Source organism: Camelus ferus, chromosome 22 (assembly GCF_009834535.1).
Source record: "Camelus ferus isolate YT-003-E chromosome 22, BCGSAC_Cfer_1.0, whole genome shotgun sequence".
Taxonomy (NCBI): Eukaryota; Metazoa; Chordata; class Mammalia; order Artiodactyla; family Camelidae; genus Camelus; species Camelus ferus.
In genome coordinates, this window is record NC_045717.1 from 968,092 (window position 1) to 987,114 (window position 19,023).

The 19,023-nt window shown below is 47.5% G+C and overlaps 1 protein-coding gene across 1 annotated transcript; it reads left to right on the plus strand.

Moving 5' to 3' along the window:
- Positions 1-4,790: 4,790 nt before the first annotated feature.
- Positions 4,791-13,123, plus strand: FAM110C (family with sequence similarity 110 member C). The gene is made up of 2 exons (XM_014551533.2): positions 4,791-6,464; positions 10,249-13,123. The coding sequence occupies exon 1, from the start codon at positions 5,469-5,471 to the stop codon at positions 6,432-6,434; it is 966 nt and encodes a 321-aa protein (XP_014407019.2). The 5' UTR covers positions 4,791-5,468; the 3' UTR covers positions 6,435-6,464; positions 10,249-13,123.
- Positions 13,124-19,023: the final 5,900 nt, after the last annotated feature.

The window sequence follows — 19,023 nt, forward strand, 5'->3', positions numbered from 1 at the left end:
ACCTTGTAGGGAAAACAGAGTTTCTGTGTTTGGGAGACAAGCCTACTTAGAGATACTGGGAGCCTTTCTCCAAAACACGGTTTTACATGTCAAATGGTCTTTAACTGGAAACCGGCTGTAGGAAATGGCTGAGTAATGGGGGTATGTGTTTCTAGAGATTACCATCCACTTGAGCCTAGATGAAATATCACTTGTACACATGTTCCATTCTGGAATCTGTAAGTGTGTGGAGGCTGTCCTTCATTTACCTTTTGGGAACACATGGTTTCTGTGGTTGGGGAAAAAATCCTTCCAGAGATACTGGGAGGCCTTCACCAAAACTAACGTTTACTAGGCAAACATCCTTTCCCTTGAACCCCAGGCTAGGAAGATGCCTGAGAAATGAGGGTAAGTGTTTGAAGAGGTTTCATTACACTTGAGACTAGAGGAAATACCACTTCTACACATTTTCCAATCTGGGATTTGAAAGTATGTGGAAACTGTCCTTAATCTACCTTGTTGCTAAAACACGAGTTTTTGTGTTTGGGAGAGAAGCCTAACTAGAGATACTGGAAGGCCTTCCCCCATTAGTCAGGTATACAATGCAAACTACCATTAAATTAAAACTAGTTCTAGGACACAAGCTGAGAATTGTTTCTAAAGATTCCAGCCCACTTGAGCCTAGCTGAATGACCGCTTCTATACTTGTTCCATTATTGGACCAGAATGTGCGTGGAATCTGTCCTCCATCAACCTTCTTTAAAGTAAAGGGTTTCTTTGTTTGGGAGACAAGCCTATGTAGGTATACTAAGAGGCCTTGTCCAAACTCATTTATACAAGGCAAAGTGCCTTTATCTTGAAACCAGGTCTAGGAAGCAGGCTTAGAAATGGGGGTAGGGTTTCTAGAGATCCCCTTCCACATAGGCCTTGCTGAATGACCGCTTCTGCACATTTTCCATTCTGGGATCCTATTGTGTCTGGACACTCTCCTTCATCTACCTGGCTGGGAACATGGGGTTTCTATGTTTGGGAGTTAAGCCTAACTAGAGATACTTGGTGGCCTTTGCCAAAACTCGGTTTTACAAGGCAAATCGCCTTTCACTTTGAAACAGGCTCTAGGAAACAGCCTGAGAAATGGGGATAAGTGTTGCTGGAGATTTCATTCCACTTGAAATTGTGAATGACTGCTTCTACACATGTTCTGTTCTGGGATTTGAATGTATGTGGAAGCTGCCCTTTATCTACCTTGCTGGGAACACTTGAGTTTTTGCTTTTGGGAGACAGGCCTAAACAGACACTGGGAGGCTGTCAGCCAAAGTTGGCTTGACAAGGCAAACTGCTTTTACCTTGAGACCAGCTTCAGGAAACCGGCTGAGAAATAGGGGTAATTGTTCCTAAAAACTCCCTTCCACTTGAGCCTGGCTGAATGACCACTTCTACACCTGTTCCATTCTGGGATCCGAATGTGTGTGGAAGCTCTTCTTCATCTACCTTGTTGAGTAAACAGGGTTTCTCTGTTTGGGAGGAAAGCCTGCCTAGAGACCCTGAGAGGCTTTATCCCAACCTTTTACTAGACAAAGTGCCTTTACACTGAAACCTGCTGTGTGAAACTGGCTGAGAAATGGGGCTATGTGTTTCTAGAGATAGCTTTCCACCTCAGCCTAGCTGAGTGACCAGTTCTACAGCTGTTCCTTTCTGGGATCCGACTGTGTCTGGGAGCTGTCCTTCATCTACCTTGTTGGGAACACTGAGTTTCTGTGTTTGGGAGACAAGCCTACCTACAGATCCTGGGAGGCCTTCATTAAAACTCAGTTTTACAAGGAAAACTGCCTTTAACTTGAAACCATCTCTAGGAAACCTGCTGAGAAATGGAGGTAAGTGTTTCTAGAGATTCCCTTCAATTTGAGCCTAGTTAAATGACTGCTTCTACACATGTTCCACTCTGGGATCTGAATATGTATGGAAGCTGTTCTTAATCTAGCCTTTTGGGAACAGAGTCTTTGTGTTTGGGAGACAAGCCTACCCAGAGATACCAGGAGGCCTTCGCCCTAAATTAGTTTTACAAAGCAAACTGCCTTTAACTTGAAACCGCCTCCAGGAATCATGCTGAGATCTGAGTGTTTTTAGAGATTTCCTTCAACTTTAGCCTAGCTGAATTAAATCTTCTACACATGTTCCATTCTGGGATCAGAATGTGTGTCGAAGATTTTCTTCATCTACATTGTTTGGAACGCAGAGTTTTTGTTTTTGGGAGACAAGCCTACCTATATACACATGAAGGCCATCGTCCGAAATTGGTTTTACATGGCAAACTGCCTTTAACTCACAACCGGCTCTAGGAAACATGCTCAGAAATGGGAGTGAGTGTTTTTACATCTGTTGGGATTGCCCAGGGCAAAGAGCTGTGCCTTCCCCATCCCAGTCCACTCCCCACACCATCCTCCCCAGAGTCTCAGATCCAGGGGTATGAGGGACAAGACTCTCCCCTTGCTTATCTGTGACTTCTCACTCCAACAGCCCCACCATCTGCCCTTTATCAACTCATTTCTCCTTTCCAGGTTACCTTCTCATTGGTTTCAGAATTGTTTGCTACTACACTGTGGAAAGAACTTTGTAATATAAACCCTACAGTTTAACAATGGTCCATTTTGCCTTTGCAAGTTGATTCTGTACATTTCCGAATTTCACTTAGGTCAGCTCCTTTTGCTTCACCATGGACTGTGAGTTTTTCCACTCATTTCTAATACCGTCAGATTCTGTCACATTGTGTATGTATTCCACCCTGCAACACTCCTGCACTCTAAACAACTAAATTTGAATAGATTATGATTGACCTTTGGGCTGTACAAATGTGTGGGCTTAGACATACTCATAGTGACACCAACCTAAAGTATCACATGGAAAACTTCAACCCCCAACCCCCACCCCATGATCTGCTTATGTCCGTAGTTTTGCCTTTTCCGTAATTGGCACAAATAGGGTCACACTGTGTGCTACCTCCTCAGGCTGGATTCTTTCACTTAGTAACATACAAGTAAGATTTATCCATGTCTTTCCATAGGTTGAGGGTTTTATTTCTATTGCTCAGTAGTATTCTATTGCGCATGTATGGGAGGAAAAGCTGTTTTCCCTTTCCTCTTCTAGGTTCTTGGCTGAGACCTCCCAGCCCCTAATAGGACAGATTACAAGGAGGAAAACAAACAAGTTTAATAACATGTATACCTCCTGTATACAGGGAAGGTACCCAGGAAAACTGAGTTCCTCCCTGAAGTGGCCTAAGGCATCACCTAAAATATGATATTTAGCTGAAAACAAAAGCAAGGCCTTTGGGGGGAGGAAGTCCATTATGGCAGGTTATCATGAAAGCTCAGTAAACAAGGGTGTGTTTGTTATGCAGATTTAAGTCAAAACTTCTCTGTTGACAAGATTTAGTTGAGATTTAATCAGCCTTCTACTTCTGGTACAAATAGGGACACACCATTACAAATGAAGATTTTCCTATTAAATGTAAACATCAGTCACAAAGGGGCAACCACTACTCAGTTTTCTGATTTTTTTGTAATTAGTCAGACCATATTAATCCTTATGCCAAAGAAGCCTATTTTGGTGTGGCTTATTTTGCTCCTCTTGACATGGATGTACCCAAATTTGCTTATGCATTTATCTATTGAAGGACATCCTTATTTCAAGTTTTTAGCCAGTAAGAGCCAAGCTGTTCTGTATAACTGCATCCTAGTTAGTGTTTGGACATAGTTTTTCAAAGCACATGTCCTGTGCTTAGGAGTTCTCTCTCTGAACTGCTGCAGTCAACAGAAAGAAGTACAAATTAAGACAAGGAGCCACTCTGGGTTAAGAAATTAGAATTTTCTTCTCTGACTGACAATGGACCAGGCTACCTGAGCAGAGAAAAAGGCTGTAGTTTGGGCTCCCACCTGGTCCCCTCCACCAGTAGCGCCTTGTTGTGGGAAATAATCTGTCCAACCCAGGAGCTCACAGGGGTACTCCTCCCAGCCTCCCAGGACCACAGTTGTCTTTTTGTATCAGTGTGACATTTTACAACGGCACTCCCGTGTAGTCTAGTACTCAGGAGACCTGGTTTCCTGTGCTTCTATCACTGGCTGTGGGGTTTGGCCTCACGGAAACTCAAGGTCCGAAGACCCACTTGGCACCTGCTGCGGTCCTTTGATTCTGGGTCATTGGTGGTGGGTGGGCATAGGTTTGCCAAGCCTGGTTGAAATCATTCAACTTCTGCCCCTGCTGACTCACCACAAGCCCCTGTGCCCACTGGCACTCAAGCCGTGTTTCTGGAAACAAAATCAGACCCAGACCCAAGGCGCCCTCCTGCTTCCAGCCCACAGGCTTGCTGTGCCGCGCTGCACCAAGCACACTCAGGCACAAGTCTGAAAGCTCAGCGTATCTTGGAGTTGGCCTTAAGGTGAGATAACGTGGACACTTCACTCATCTGGCAGAAACGTTTAGTTCTTTGTCCAACTTTTGAAAGAACGGAATTTTGGAAATGTTTTCTCCTGGACTTCTCGCATTCCTAGGTTGATCCACTGCCCCAGTGATCTTCCCTGCCGTGATTTCCCCATTGCACTGATTACAGTAAAAACAGCAGTCATTCTGGGAATTCCGTCAGGCTTTTTCCAAACCCACTGAGCCTCACTTCCGCTGCCTCCGCCGCCAGTCTGCTCTCTTGCGAGTCCCAGCACCAGGTGCTCCGGTCTGGTCAGGCCCAAGGCCAGCCTGCTGGCAGAGTCTGGACCCCATCCAGGTCCCTACCCGGTTCCTAGGTTATTTCTACCCAACACAGTCCGACCTGTCCTGCGATGCGTTACCTTTCCTTTTACATTCTTTCCTTCCTGACAATAGGAGGAGTGCTCAGGTAGAGATGCAGGAAATTAAGCAAAGTCAAAAGATTCCAAACACGCTGAGGTCACTTTAAGAATTCAAAGGACGTGAGACACCTGCCGGGTTGAAAGGAGGCGGGGGTTCGCTCCGCGCTCCGGAAACGCCAGCGTCCAACGGCGACCCAGGGCACTCCAGGCAGGGAGGAGGCGCCGGATACCTGGATCTGAACCAGCTCCGTCCCTCCCCGTTCCTCTGCTCCGTGGCGCCGCCAGGCCCTCCCCGCTCTGGAACGCCGGGCTCAGGGCGCAGCCCCCTCAGAGCAGATTTGCCCGCTGCCCTCCCAGCTACCGGCTGCAAGGACAGGGTGTGGGCGGGAGCGGGGACCGGGGCACCGGGCAGGGCAGGGACCCGGGTACCCGGCAGGAGGTGAGGGGTGGGGGCCGGGCCGGGGGGAAGGAGCCGGCGGGGCGGGTACCCCTGGCGGCTAGCCAATCCGTGCTGACTCAGGTTCGCCCAGACTCGCTACCTGCGGGCGTCAGGCCCCACCCAGCGCGGACTTTGGAATTGGCCTGAGGACTGACGGGCGCCGCAGCCAGAGCGCGCTTCCGCGGTACGCCAAGCCCTGCCGAGCCCCGAGGATGCGCGCCCAGCCAGCCCTGGACGCGCCCCCGGGCGAGCGGCTCCTGTCCCGGGACCCGGAAGCCCCCAGGGCCCGGGATGCGCCGGGGTCGACACCCAGGAGCGCGGTGGAGAGGCTGGCAGCGGACCGCGCCAAGTACTTGCGGGGCCCTCTGGGGGCCGGCTCAGGCCCCGCTGGCGTGGGCAGCAGCCCCGCGGCGAGCAAAGGGCAGGCGGGCGACCCTCGGCCCCCGGCCCGCGTCCCCGGGCCCGTGGCGCGCAGGACCATAGCGCGGAAGCCGCTGAGGCCAGACTCGCTGGTCATCTACCGACAGAAATGCGACTTCGCCCGGGGCCCGGGAGCCGACAGCCCCAGGGGGAGCCTGGTGAAGAAGCTCTTCCAGGGGCCAGGCAAGGACAAGACGCCGGTGCCCCCCGGGATGTCCCGGGTGGGAGGGGAGGGCAGGGCCGGGGGCGAGGTGGCCGCCCAGGCCGAGCCCGGCCCCATAGCGGCCCCTGAAGTCCCACGGCCCTCCGAGCCCCAGGCGCCCGCCCTGCGGGTCGGCGCGCCGCCCGGAGTTCCGGCTGCGCCCGGGCCCCCGGAGCTGCGAGGGGCGAGGCGCCGGGGGCTGCAGCGCTCGCAGTCCGACCTCAGCTCCCGCTACTCCGCGTCCTTGACCGAATTTGACACCTTCTTCCAGTACTGTGGCCTGGAGCCCGAGGTGGTGGAGGCACTCGGGAGGGAGAACTTCTCCGCCGGCTCGGACCGTGTCGCCCTCAAGGTCCGCAGCGTGAGCGTCGCCACCTCCGACAGCGGCTTCTCCCGGCACAGCGGCGGCGACGAGGGGCTGCAGGAGGAGGAGCTGATGGAGCAGGTGCCCAGCACCACCTCGGTGGTCGAGAGGAACGCCCGCATCATCAAGTGGCTGTACACCTGTAAGAAGGCCAAGGAGACCCCCAGCCAGGGGCTGCATGGCCCGGCGTGACCGCCCGCCCTCGGGGAGACCCGGACCAAGGTGTGCGTCCAGAAAGCCCGGGAGGGGTGTCTATGTGCGCGCGTGTGTGACGGCGTGGTGAGTGCCACCAAGCTGGGTGGTCCAGTCCTCTGAACTAGTGGGGGACCCTAGAGGTGGAGACGCAGAGGCTCCTGCGTGGGAGTGGCCGCTGCTGAGGACAGAAGGGCTGCCAGGCCGAGTCCCCCGCAGGTCCTGCAGCCTTTCCTGGAGTGTGCGGCGTCTGACTGCCTGGAAAGGCAGGTCTGGACAGTAACGCCATACCAGTTGGTTTATTATTGTAAAAAGAGGAGAAATTGGAATTATTAATACTCTAGTAGTTTTACACCCCTGCCGTTATCCTGCGTTGAAAATATCCTAAGAGCCGGGGTTCCTGCCTGAATTGACCTTTGGGCCCTGTGCTTCTATCAGAGATGACTGTCCCCCTGTGGCTGGCGGGGCTGCCATCCCCCCCCCCCAGCAGAAAGGAAGGCTCTATGCACTTCCTAGAAGCCTTTACCAAAGTGGGAGAGAGGCAGAACTCTCCATAGGATCTCATCAGCAGTTCAGCGTTCACTTAGCTGCAAAGATCTCAGTTGGCTAAATTGTGTTCAAATTGTTTTGAGACCTTTCTAAAGAGTCTCTGGAGCAGCTTTATTCACAAGAAGGCGCTTCAGTTTGTTGAACTGGGGGCTGGGCTAGTTCATAACTGGTGGCTTAGGGTTCCCCTCAGCGGTGATTCTATGTTGGATTTGTTTTTGATGGTAATATGGGAGATAAACTTCTTCAAGTTGGACATCAGGGCACAGGGCTGATCTCATGTTCTTTTTCACTGAGAAACTACTCACTGTCACCTCTGGAGAGGCATTTCAGAGGGTAGTGAAGGGAGAAGTGGAGCCACCTTTTCAGGGTTCTCTCTGAGAACTTCATTTTAAGCATTGCAACATTTTGTTTTCTCTTGCCAGTCACTGACAGCTTGCTACAGATGTTTTAAAAATTCATGTGGTGGAAGTATTTTGTCTGCCCTTAATATAAACTAATTGGAGACACCATGTTAGTCTTCAGCACGGTGGGGGAGTCTGCCACAAGTCGTGTTGATACACAGCTCACCTGTGTTTGAGGATGGAAAAAGGTGTAACTTCCCTGAATGGCCATGGTCTTAGTACATATGTGAAAATTCACAAGAAGAGACAAATTCACTGTTACTCTAACTCAGAAAGATCATGACTTAAGTTCTTCCTTGCAGTTTTTGGGAATTACTGCATTTCCACTAGCGTAAGTCCCCAAGGAAAATATGTAGACACTCAGACTTTAAACTAACAGCAATACATTAATTTGTACTTTTCACCAGTTGTCTTGGGAACGGAGATCAATAGATGGTGCAAAGGGTAGGGTCAGCCATGAACACCTTGGTGTGGAGAGGGAAAGGTGCAGGGGCCAGCAGTGTCCCGGAGGGACACCAGGGAGAAGATGGGGCACTCCCTGGGGAACTGGGAGGCCTGTCTTCCATTAGCCACTTCTGTTAGTCACTCTCACACTTTTAGATTAGGTTTCCATTGTTCATAAAATGAAGGCAGATAGCAAGCGGTTTCCAACTTCTACACTTTATGACTACAGTAGGTAATCTGTATGAATGTGTCTTGTGATTGGAACCCAGAAAAGGAAAACAAAAGAACTGTCATCTATTGGAGTATGCAAAAAGTAAACTTACAAATAAGCTCCTTCCAGCCGGCCAGAGTTCACTGTATTTTATGCAAAGAGTGTAGGCAAAATTAGTGGTGCAAGTAGTGCTGAAGCAACACAGTGGTGCACAAACGAAAACTAAAACCTGGGACACTGTAAAAATAAAAGCAGCCTCCGCTGACCCCTCTGGACCCAGGCCCACCGTCACTCTCAGTTCTCCAGTGTCAGAGCCTGAAAGACAATTTAGGATTCAGCCCGTGAGGTAACTTTCCAAGTTACCTTTCCTTTTAGGTCTGAGCCCATGGCAGGCCGTTTGCCTGTAAGAACTTTCACTTCTATGACAAAGAAAAGTGGTTGATGCAAGAGTGGGAGTGACACAGGGTTAGGAAGCAGCTGCCCAGGGCGAAGCTGTGCTGGAAAACAGGCTCACTTACCCCCCGCCCCATGCAGTCCTGTTTGTTCGCACTGGGGACAGTGTCACCTGCCTTATTGCTCAGAGAAAGGAGGCCAGTTTCACACAGAACCTGCTTAACTTTCTGTATGTCATTGGTTGTCATCAGTAATGAGAAGAGTTTCTCCACAAATTGACTCCCCTCGACCCAAAACAGCTCAAGTGCTTTGAACTTCACCCCAGGTGACCTAAGGGCTGGCTACTTGGAGGACTGTGGGGGGAAACACGTGTCCTGCGCTTTCTCCAGCTCCCTGGTCCTGGGAGGAGGTCTGCCTGGGGCCACTCAGCTCACTGCCTCCGGCCAGGACGCCCCCTCGCAGAAGAGCAGGAGAGAGCCTGGGCCCCTCGCCCTCCCCGGGGGGGCGCTCCTGCAGTGTGAACAGGGTGCAGCTGGCCTTTCCCCACAGGGTTACTTGCCACAACTTCTGGGAGATGTGGGAGCAAGACTGCAAGCTGCCATTTTTCTCTAGTTTATCAGGACATTTGTGTTGGAATCCGTACATTTTCAGTTTAGGATTTCATGAAAAATTCAGAAAATTTGAGATGAACAAAGATACGCTTTTCTACGAAAAAGAAAACGCACATTTTATATGGAGGTTTTTGGCCCCTTCGTAGATAGAGATATATAAATTAAAATAAAAATATCCCATCCGGAATTAAATTAAAAGTTTAAAAATGTATTACCCCATGCAGTAAAAATACTTGCTTTTCAAAAGTAATAACTGAAAGCTGAAAATGACTTGTAGACTGCACACAATCCCACTAGGATCCGTGAGTGATAGTTACACGTGGGTAATTTTGGTTTTCTGTTTCCCAGGGTATAATTCAAGAAAATTGCTCTTCTGTCTACTGGTGTTTAATCATCTTCCTGTCCTTCAATTCATTAAAATGACAGGGCTGCCAAAATTTAGGTTTGGGGTTTTCTGTCTTTTGCATAGAACATATGTTACTGATTTTAATATTGTTATAAGAGAATGGTACCTTGTCCTTTGGATTAATTAGGGATGAACATTGTTCAGTTCAAGGCAAAAAATCTTAGACATTCCACAGCTCTCTTCACATTTCTCTTTGATAAATGTGGGACAACACAAAGCTGGGGTCGGGGGGGGTACTGTCACCATCTGCAAAGATGCCGTGGGGTGGGCGGCAAGCAGACAGACCGTGACGGTCCTCCCTTTCTGTTGCTTTCTTCTTTGACGAGCTGGAAAGCTTGATAGTCACCAACTCAGAGCACATTTTAGTGGCCTGAGCAGCAATAAGGCTACCCCCATCCCGCCCAACCGTCTTCAGGCGAGCCTCTGGGACTTTTAGAGCGATTTGTGTTGGAAAGGGCAGAACCTGTTTGCCTTCAAAATTTCATTTCTACTGCCTGCTTTGTATTCTATTTTGTTGCCCAACTCTGCTAGTTAATATTGGACTTACCAACATTCGAAGAAATTTTTCTTTACTGCCCCAGAAAAAGGACTGCAGGGAGATGGATGTAGAGAAGCCAGATGATAGCTGTTTTTACTGCTGACTTCTTTTTAAAATTTAAAATGCGCAAAGGAGATGTCTAAGACACAGAGGATATTACAGAGTCAAAGACTGCAGGGACCAGACTTTGTAGGACAGCGCTTGGTTTTGTCGCCTTTGCCTCGACTGGTGTTGATTGACAGCTTTTTCCTTATCCCTCAGGAAGCAAGTCTTCCCAACCATGGAGACTCCTTGAAGTGTCTGGACGATTGGGCCCTGGGCCGTCCTCACTGCCAGGTTTCATTCAGTGCACCCAGGTGTCCATGAGATTGCTGTTTTCCCAAGAATGAAGCACTCCATTGAAGATACTTAAGCACTTTCAGAAGAGTTGAGATGCTGTGGAGAAGAAGGGAACACAGAACTTGGAAAGGAGCTGAGTTAAGACACTGTTATGACACAGCTGAAGCTCTGGAGATACTTTCTTGTGTTAGGTGGACCCATCCTTGCTTCCAGGGGGCAGCAGAAGGAGGAAAACTGCTTGCAGATATTTTCAGGGACATCTTTTTGAGTGGCTTGCTGACAAAGAGGTACCTTGATACATTTTAATGATATCTGAATTGATTTTTTAAAGTGAAGAGGCAAACAGCATAAAAATCAAGCATGAATGCCCTGATATTTACTGCTTTCAATCATACAGCCCAATTTAAATCAAAGTTCTGTGACAATGAGAAGGTGCATTCCACACAAATGCTGCGGCTAACAAAGAACAAACACAGGCTCACACTTGCACACTCACACACAGAGCTCCGTTTTCAAGCACCACTGCTGTGTGAACTATTGTGAATTCCCAAACTGTGCAACTGATCATCTTCTGTAGCCAATCAGAGAACACCTTAAAATCATTGACAGCTACAAGGTCCCTCTATGAACACCACTCCCACCGGGCTGCAGACATGCAGAGGCACCGCTGAAAGATAAGTTAGAGCTGAAATACTGCTAGGAGACCTTTTCTTACACCCGGACAGTTTTTTGGAAGTTGGCAGAATATTGGCACTTCCTTCCATCAGATTAGATACCAGTGTTCCGCACCGAGCAGAGTGTGTGTTCTCGCTCCCAGCTTCCGAGCAGGATGGAAAGCCCCAGTTGACACAGAACGTGGACTCATGACACAGAACATGCCCCAACATCCAGTCTAATTCACACCCCACCCATCACGCAGTCATCCCAAATTTGGCACCAGTTCACCCTTCTCTGAAAACAGGACGTTTGAGATGAGGGAAGGTCTCTGGGTGCCTGGGAGATTCCAGGATCAGACTGTTGTCAGGAAGGAGTTACTGTGAACCTAAATCTGAACTGGCTCCTGGCACTCAGAGTAACTAGATTGCAGATTCAGAACCTTCTGAGAGAAATTTTGAGAGAAACCCAAAGAAAATTTGTCACTCGGTCAACTCTTACAAAGTTTATAATGTTTATCAAAATATGTCTCTTTAAGAATAAAATTACTAGCAGAAGAGATAGGGAAGAGAAATTGGTTTCTCAATAGTAAAAATATTTTATAAACCAGTCTATATATAGTTGATATATTCATGTTGATATATTCATGTATTTGTTTGATGTATTCTATTTTTGTAACTATTTTACTGTGAGAATAGGTCCTTGAATTACTTAAATATTTATTTTTACATAGTTACTGGTCTTCAAATATTTTTCGTACACTGCATATGGTTTTAGTTTTTATCAGTATAATTTTAAATCATTCTCTCTTCTGTTGTCTTTGTGCATATGTTGGTTAATTGAATCTTTAACTTTGACTGTAGGCAGAGTGCTCACTGCGCCATAAAGTGCTCAGTACTGTAGGGGTTTGCTTTTAAGTGAGTCACAGGTGTGCATTGTGGGGGGCTCTGCTGGCTAACAAATGTACCGCTCTCAATGTGGACTCTATTTATAAAGACAAAGACTCGCTGCCCTTAGAAGCCCTTCCCTGTTGTCCCTCTAAGATGCTGCTGCTCCGCTGCTCGCCAGATCGCACTTGGTTTAAAAGATAACGTCAAAGAGGAGAGGTGTTTTCTTGAAGGATCTCCTCATATAAGCAGGTCCATTATTTGCTGGGGTTCCATTAATTTTATATGTAAATATTTTAATTTAAATTGTTCTGTACCTTTCTGCTTTCAAAACTGGATGAACTGAAACCTAGGGCAGATTTATCGAAGATAAAATAGTGCACACTTGACCATCCACAGAGTAGATGCACAACGTAAAAACAAATTGGTTACAGTTTAAAAGCACCAAGGTCTTCCAGAAGCATCTCACTTCAGTGGTGGTGACTCCTGGGAGCAGGTGACCGAGGTGGGTGTGACTCAGGATCAGGCTGTCCCCAGACCCCAGCTCCCTCCCGTCCATTCAGACTCACACCTCAGGCCACAAGTCCTTCCCCAGCTCTGCATTACCCCGATTTGCTGCGTGACTTTGGGGAAGATCAAACTTTGTAGCTCAGTGTGAATGAAAAAGCTTGTCATTGCTTTTCACAGGGAAGAGCAATGCGAAATAGTTTCATTTGTTGATGAACGAATAGTATGTCTATGAAATAAATGCCTAAGACTGAGAAGTGTGTGTGTGCCGGGAAGTTTCCTCATTCTAGATCTATGCTTACTGTTTTTAAACTGCTAGTCACTGACACAAGGAAAAAGAAGGCTTTATCAAGCTCTGCCCTTTGCAGTGGGTTTAAAGTACAGCTCTGTGGCTGTGCTAATGCCATAAAGTGTCAGGCCCCGACGACTGTTACGGCAGTTTCTAAATAGAATTTTTTTCTACACACTACTTGCAGGAGGAAGGCAATGTTGTATATTCTGTATTAAAGAAATAAAGTATTTTTATCATTTATTAATATTACTTTATAAATTTGTACAGTGTGAAAATTTGAAGCATGAGTATGCTCATAATTACTCCTGTCTTTTGCTTTCTTCCTAATATCATCTGAACAGATTATTGGTCAAAATGAGGGAAACATTCTAAAACTTGACCTAGGCAGGTCATGTGGTGCCTAAAATCTCCACTTCTCCCTGGAGACGGAATGCAATAAAAACAGTTTGAATATTTAGCAGGTTGGTTTTCCTTAATTGTTTCATCAGCCTTTTGCTTTAATTTCTTTTTTCTCCATGGTTTGTTAATGTTATCATTGTAAAGTGGGTCCAAATATAGAAATGAGAGCATAGTTTGTAGCCTTTCCCGTTAGCTAACTCATGAGTGAAGGGAAACTCTACCTACGCCAAGTTTGCTCTCAGGATCTGCTCAGACTGGAGAGGTCGGCCTGAGCCGGCGGGGACATCCCGTCTAAACTGCTGCCCTGACTGAGCGAGGCCAGCTTGTGGCCAAACCCACACGAGCATCCAAAGACAGGATGCTTGAGGAGAATAGATGATTCACCCTGTATTTCCGTGAAGACCACAGACAGACGCCCCCCGCCCCGGGGCTGTGGAGACCCTGTGATGTAACTGCTCGAGGTCGTCCAGAGGCCGTGTTGTGTGGCTTCCAGCGCACCGTCCGACAGCAGGTGCCATTCTCTTCCTTCAAGTTAACTTGGGCTCTTACCTTCCTGTTTCCCTTTTTGCAAATTTGATAAAATGGAAGCAATGAAGAGATGCACAGTGATTAGGTGTTCAAACTTGGCTTGCCTTTTCAGTGTTGAAATAAATAGATTTATGTAATAGTTCAATTCTCCAGGTTGGAAATATTGAACAACAAGGAAATTAAGCTCTCAACCAGGAGCTTCGAACTCTGGCCATGGAAGTAGGAGAAGCAGCTGACGGGGAGAAAAAGCAGAAACACCAGAAAATGGGCCCCCTATCCAATAATAATTTCCACATTATCTCTGTTACAATGCCCCCAGCCCTACATTGTCACGTATGTGTTATCTTCTTGAAAGTTGTCATTAAGATTGAAATACTTTCTGAAGGGGAGAGTGTATTAAACCATTAATAACTATTCACCTTTTAGTCAGAGAACAATGTTAATTCTCTTAGAAAGTGGGAACCCAGGCCGCAGAAACAGGTGTGGGAAGACCAGGTTCTCAGCTTTGGTACAGCCTGTGGGTGCTCAGCTCTGAGCAGGAGCAAGGCTCTTATTACAAGCGCCAGGATGGAAGGGGTGAGATCCATGGAACCCACACCCTGCTGTCCACGTAGTGGCTTGAAGCAGTCGAGCTCCAGAGCAGCAGCAGCTGTGATCAAGGACAAGCCACCGCTGACAACAAGCAGACTCGGCCACATCCCTTTATTAAGGCACCAGGGACTGCCCGGGCACCAGGGCTCCCCAGGCTCCCTGCCCATGGGGCGGACACTCTGGGAAGAGGGTCGGGCATTCAGTAAGGCTGGCCAGCAGCGGGGTGACAGCTGGGAAATACTCAGAGGGAGGGCGGGTAGAGCGCAGGAAGGTAAGGGCAGGAGTGAGTGCACCTGAGAGGTTATGAATTCTAACATGACCCTTGTGGTTTATGGTTTCTATGTGTTGGTTAATCTGTCTGAACCAGAAATGGAGCCCAAAGTCCAAATTATATAAAAACAGTCAAACTACAGGGAAAGAAAGCGTGTAAATCACAAACGGTTTATTTTAATCCCTGGAGGCCCTTCACCCTGCCAGCTTAAAGCTCTGACATCTAGACTGAATGAAACACGTTACTAATGAGGCCGCAGGGCTTGGTCTGGATCCAGTCAGAACGTTGTTGGTAAGGGACTGTGTGGCCTCCCTTGGTTTTTCGAGGAAGTCCGCTTTTCAAACAGAGGGAGAGAATTAAAAGCCAAGACAGCAAATAAGTGGTGACTGTCACAGGCCATATGGGCCGGCCGTCGGGAAAGGCACTGTGTCTGTGAGTGACCTCGGGGGCTATGTCTTGGACTTGCCCTTGGAGGTAGGAGCAGGGCTCAGGCTGGACCTAAGCTGCTTGGCAGTCAGGACAGCAGCACCCACCGTTCAGAAGGGGCACAACCCAAAGACCCTGGAGGGAGCGCCCGAGTGTGTCCCTGAGGGCTTCTGCTGAGACAAGCAGGGACCCACGCCCAAGACAGTCAGAGCTGGCAGAGATGTTGGAGACCCTGTGCCCCCGGCCCAGGGAGGCAGACCCTCTGCTCAGCCCAGGGCTCTTTCCCAGCCCTGCCCTTGGAGCTGAATGTGTTTGCCTGGGGCTTTCTGGTGTCCTGGGAAAACCTTCAGTCCCCAGCAAATCGGGGAGGTCTGGCACCCTAAGAGTAACGCACTTCTCGATGCCAAGTTCTCAATTTCACTTTAATTCCCACTCGGAGGAGATAATGCCAAAACTGCGGAAGCATGTGAGAACTGTACGTTCTTGGCTTTAGGGGTGGGGATTTTCACTCTTGCCCTAAATTAAGGCAGCTGAGGTGAGGTGTTTCCTGCCTGGCGGAGGCGGTCACGTGGTGAGGACAGAGGTGGGCCAGAAGCCGCTCTGGGGTCCTTCTGCTCCTAGGAGGACCTGGCTGCCGAGAAGGGGCTTGCCACCACGGCCCAGGAGGGGGCCGGCACTTCCCGGCCCCTTCAGCACAGGCACACAGGACGGGCTTCACCGCGGTTAGCCTGGGAGGGTCGCTGTGTCCCCTATGAGGCCGCTGAGGATGGAGAGATTTAGTACCTGCCTGAGGCAAAGAACTAATACATTGGAGGGGTAAGAGTCTGGCTCCAAAGGCAGCCATATTCTCTCTGTACCAGGCTGTCTTTTAAGAAGTAAATGCCAGCCAGAATGCTTGAAGGATTTCATAGCTTCTCAAGGACATAGACTGATTCAGCAGGTCAAACCTAAGCAGCATTCTGACCCAGGAAGCCACTCCCGAATCACTTGACTGACTGCCCCAATTACCCTCTGCTGAGTGACTCAGGCGAGGGTGACACCACCCTGACACCTCCCACCCGGAGACGTCTCAGAGCAGCCTGCAAACAGTCACACTGCAGGACAGGCCCTCATGATTCCGTTTATGTTGATCATTTTACATCAGCTGACACATGTCTTAAAAACAGTTTTGAATAAAGGGAAAATCACACAGAGAGCAAGCCAGCTGTGCCAGAAGAGCTGGGAACAGGGCTGCTCTGGGCCTCGCGGAGGCGAAGTGCTGGACTGGGTGGCGCCCACGTGCCGCAGCGCAAGCCCCCGCACCAGGCAGTGATGCCCGCCTCGCCCACGTCTTGGAATTCCCAGGCTGGACAAGAAGTTCAAGACCTTCAAGGTCACGTCAGCAAAGTCTGGCAGAACTTCAGGCATTTCAAGGGCTAGCCACTGACTTGAAGCTGTAAAAAGGGCATTAACTCCTTTACATGGACTCTGAAGTACTGAGAAGTTTGGCCCATTTTCTGGCTTGTGAATTTTTTTTCCAGTAATAGTAAGAGAAGGACAAGGCATGTACAGTCTCCTGAGTGCATTTTAAAGCTATGCAAATATTATTCTTTTACAGACGAGAAGAAAAACTGAGTTCACCGTCGACACTTCCCCACACAGGTAGAGACAAAAGGAAGCATGAGTCACTTCTGTTGGCTCTGGGCTGGACTGAACAGCTCAGATTTGAAGTCACCGCACCCACTCTGCCAGCATCCTCGGGGTTGCTCACCCAACACTAACCCTGTTCACAGGATGCACCTGTGGTCAGAGTAGTAAACTCACAGTGGACCGTGTGTCAGGGACCCTGTCAGAGACAACAGAGCCTTTTCCTAGGAGGAGTGCTTTCTTAAAAAAAAGCATCTGTCTGAGAAATTAAACTCTAACCTCTGAGAGAGACAGACTCTGGGTACGGTGCACACAGTACGGAGGGTACTCATGGAAACAGAGGCCCGTAGAAGCCAAGTGCATCCGAAACAGCCTGGGGACTTAGCCAGCACTCAGGGTCCTCTCTGTTGAAAGCTGACGGTGAAGGTTAGAGGGTGAGGGAAGTTTTGTTTTCGTTTTTGTTTTTGTTTTTATTTTTTATTGAAGTGTAGTTGGTTTACAGCGTTAGTTTTAGGTGTACAGCAAAGTGATTCAGTTATACAGATACATACACATATTTTTTTTTCAGATTCTTTTTCATTGTATGTTATTACAAGAAATTGAATATAGTTCTCTGTGCTAACCTAACTTATTTATCCAAAATTTTTTCAAATTCTGAATCCCTACCCTAAAAACAGAAATAACAAAGTACAACAGTATAAAAGGGAAACGGAGCACCCGAGAACCTGCCAACTGACCAGATAATGTTTCAGAGGCACTTTCCCTCTCATGGATCTATGATTGTTACTAAAAGTTTCCCAATTAAAGCTATGTATCCAAGGTTTTAAAACATATTAATATACCTATATATAATCACCTTTTAAATATAGAGAGTAATAAATATTCCCTCTGAAAATTTGGAAAACAGAAAATATACAAAGAACAAAACTATAATACCCATACTTCCACTGGTGAAGAATCACTGTCAACATTATTTTATGGTTTCTCAGTTTTTTATGGACATGTGCACAGATTTACATGTCAGTGTGGTCATACTATATATACTGTTCCATAATCTGCTTCTTTTAATAAGTCACTAGGAGTATTTAGTCATCACATAGTCCTCCAAAATATTTTAAAGGTCTTTATAGCATTCCATCATATGTCTCACATCATTTATGCAACCCAGACCCTATTTTTTGAAAAATGTTTCAGTTGTTCCTATTTATTTGCTTATAAATAATACATCCTTGTATATTTACCTTTAGTACACCCTTATTTCTGTAGAATTCCTGGATGGTATACCATAATTTTTGACCAGATAAACCTCAGATGCTGAAACTCCTTGGAAGGTCCAGGACATTCCAGGTAAGAGCCTGGGCATCCAATAAACTTTCAATGATTTTTCTTCACGCTTAGCTGCAATCCTGTCGTTTCCAGAAGTTACTCGTCGAAACAGAGGCACGTAGAAGCCAAGTGCATCCAAAACAGCCTGGGAACTTAGCCAGCACTCAGGGTCCTCTCTGTTGAAAGCTGATGGTGAAGGTTAGAGGGTGAGGGAGTTTTTAAAGGTACTGAGTGCACCCAAGCAATGGTAGCTCTTCTTCTAATCCTGTTAGTCCTCTAATGATGCGGTGTATATTTATCACTCCCTAATTTGTCTGAAATATTTATGAACCAGTTTACATTTTCAAGTTGCCATCACTTCTGATACAACAATGCTTTTTTCTTTTCTGGAGTCCTTTGGGTTTCATGGTTCTAGAACGTGGGGTTTGCTAATCAGCTCTGCATTTAGCCCCCTGTTTCCCTGCGTAGAGACAACTTCCAGCACAAGGAGACTCAGTGGTGATTGTTCCAGTGGATTTATAAAGTTCTCTCACCACCACAGTTTAGTGAAGTAAGAGTGGGTTTAAATTTCAAAACAGAGAAGAAGAAAGAAAACAAAAACACATTTTTTTCTGATCTAGAGAAAGCACCATAGCTGCACTAGGAATTCTGGAAAATGGATCGTGGGGTTTGCTGAAAGTTAAGTGAAATACCTAGAAGCTATGAAGGGATGTTAAAGGCAAAGCAACTACACCTTGCATTTATCTCCAAGTTGAAAGTTTACAAGGCTGTCTGATATCTAGTTTCTCATTTGATTTTTGCAAACATCCTTAAAGCAGTCGGAACAAGTATTACTGTTGCGTCCATTTTGCACGGGAGGAAATGAAGAGTCAAGTTACTGGCCCCAAATCACACTGACATTTAGTGATACAACTGACCTGGGGCTGTGAAGCGAGAAAAAATCTATTAGCTTCACTACACAATTAAGGAATCATTCAAGAGCTTATTGGAGGCGCCTTTACTTTGCATCCTGACTCCTGGATTTTCCCAAAGCTTTCCGTCAAACACCCCTTCATCTTTCTCAGGAGACTCTCTGCTAATTACCTTATCCAGTCCCGTGAGAAACCTGATTAAATTTTCAAATTCATCCTTTTGCATAAAACCTTTTATATGTTGAAAGCAGCATGGGGGGGGTTCATGCACACACATGC

What these genes read in the sequence shown, in the direction of transcription:
- FAM110C (XM_014551533.2), top strand. Translation starts at nt 5,469, where the DNA reads ATGCGCGCCCAGCCAGCCCTGGACGCGCCCCCGGGCGAGCGGCTCCTG.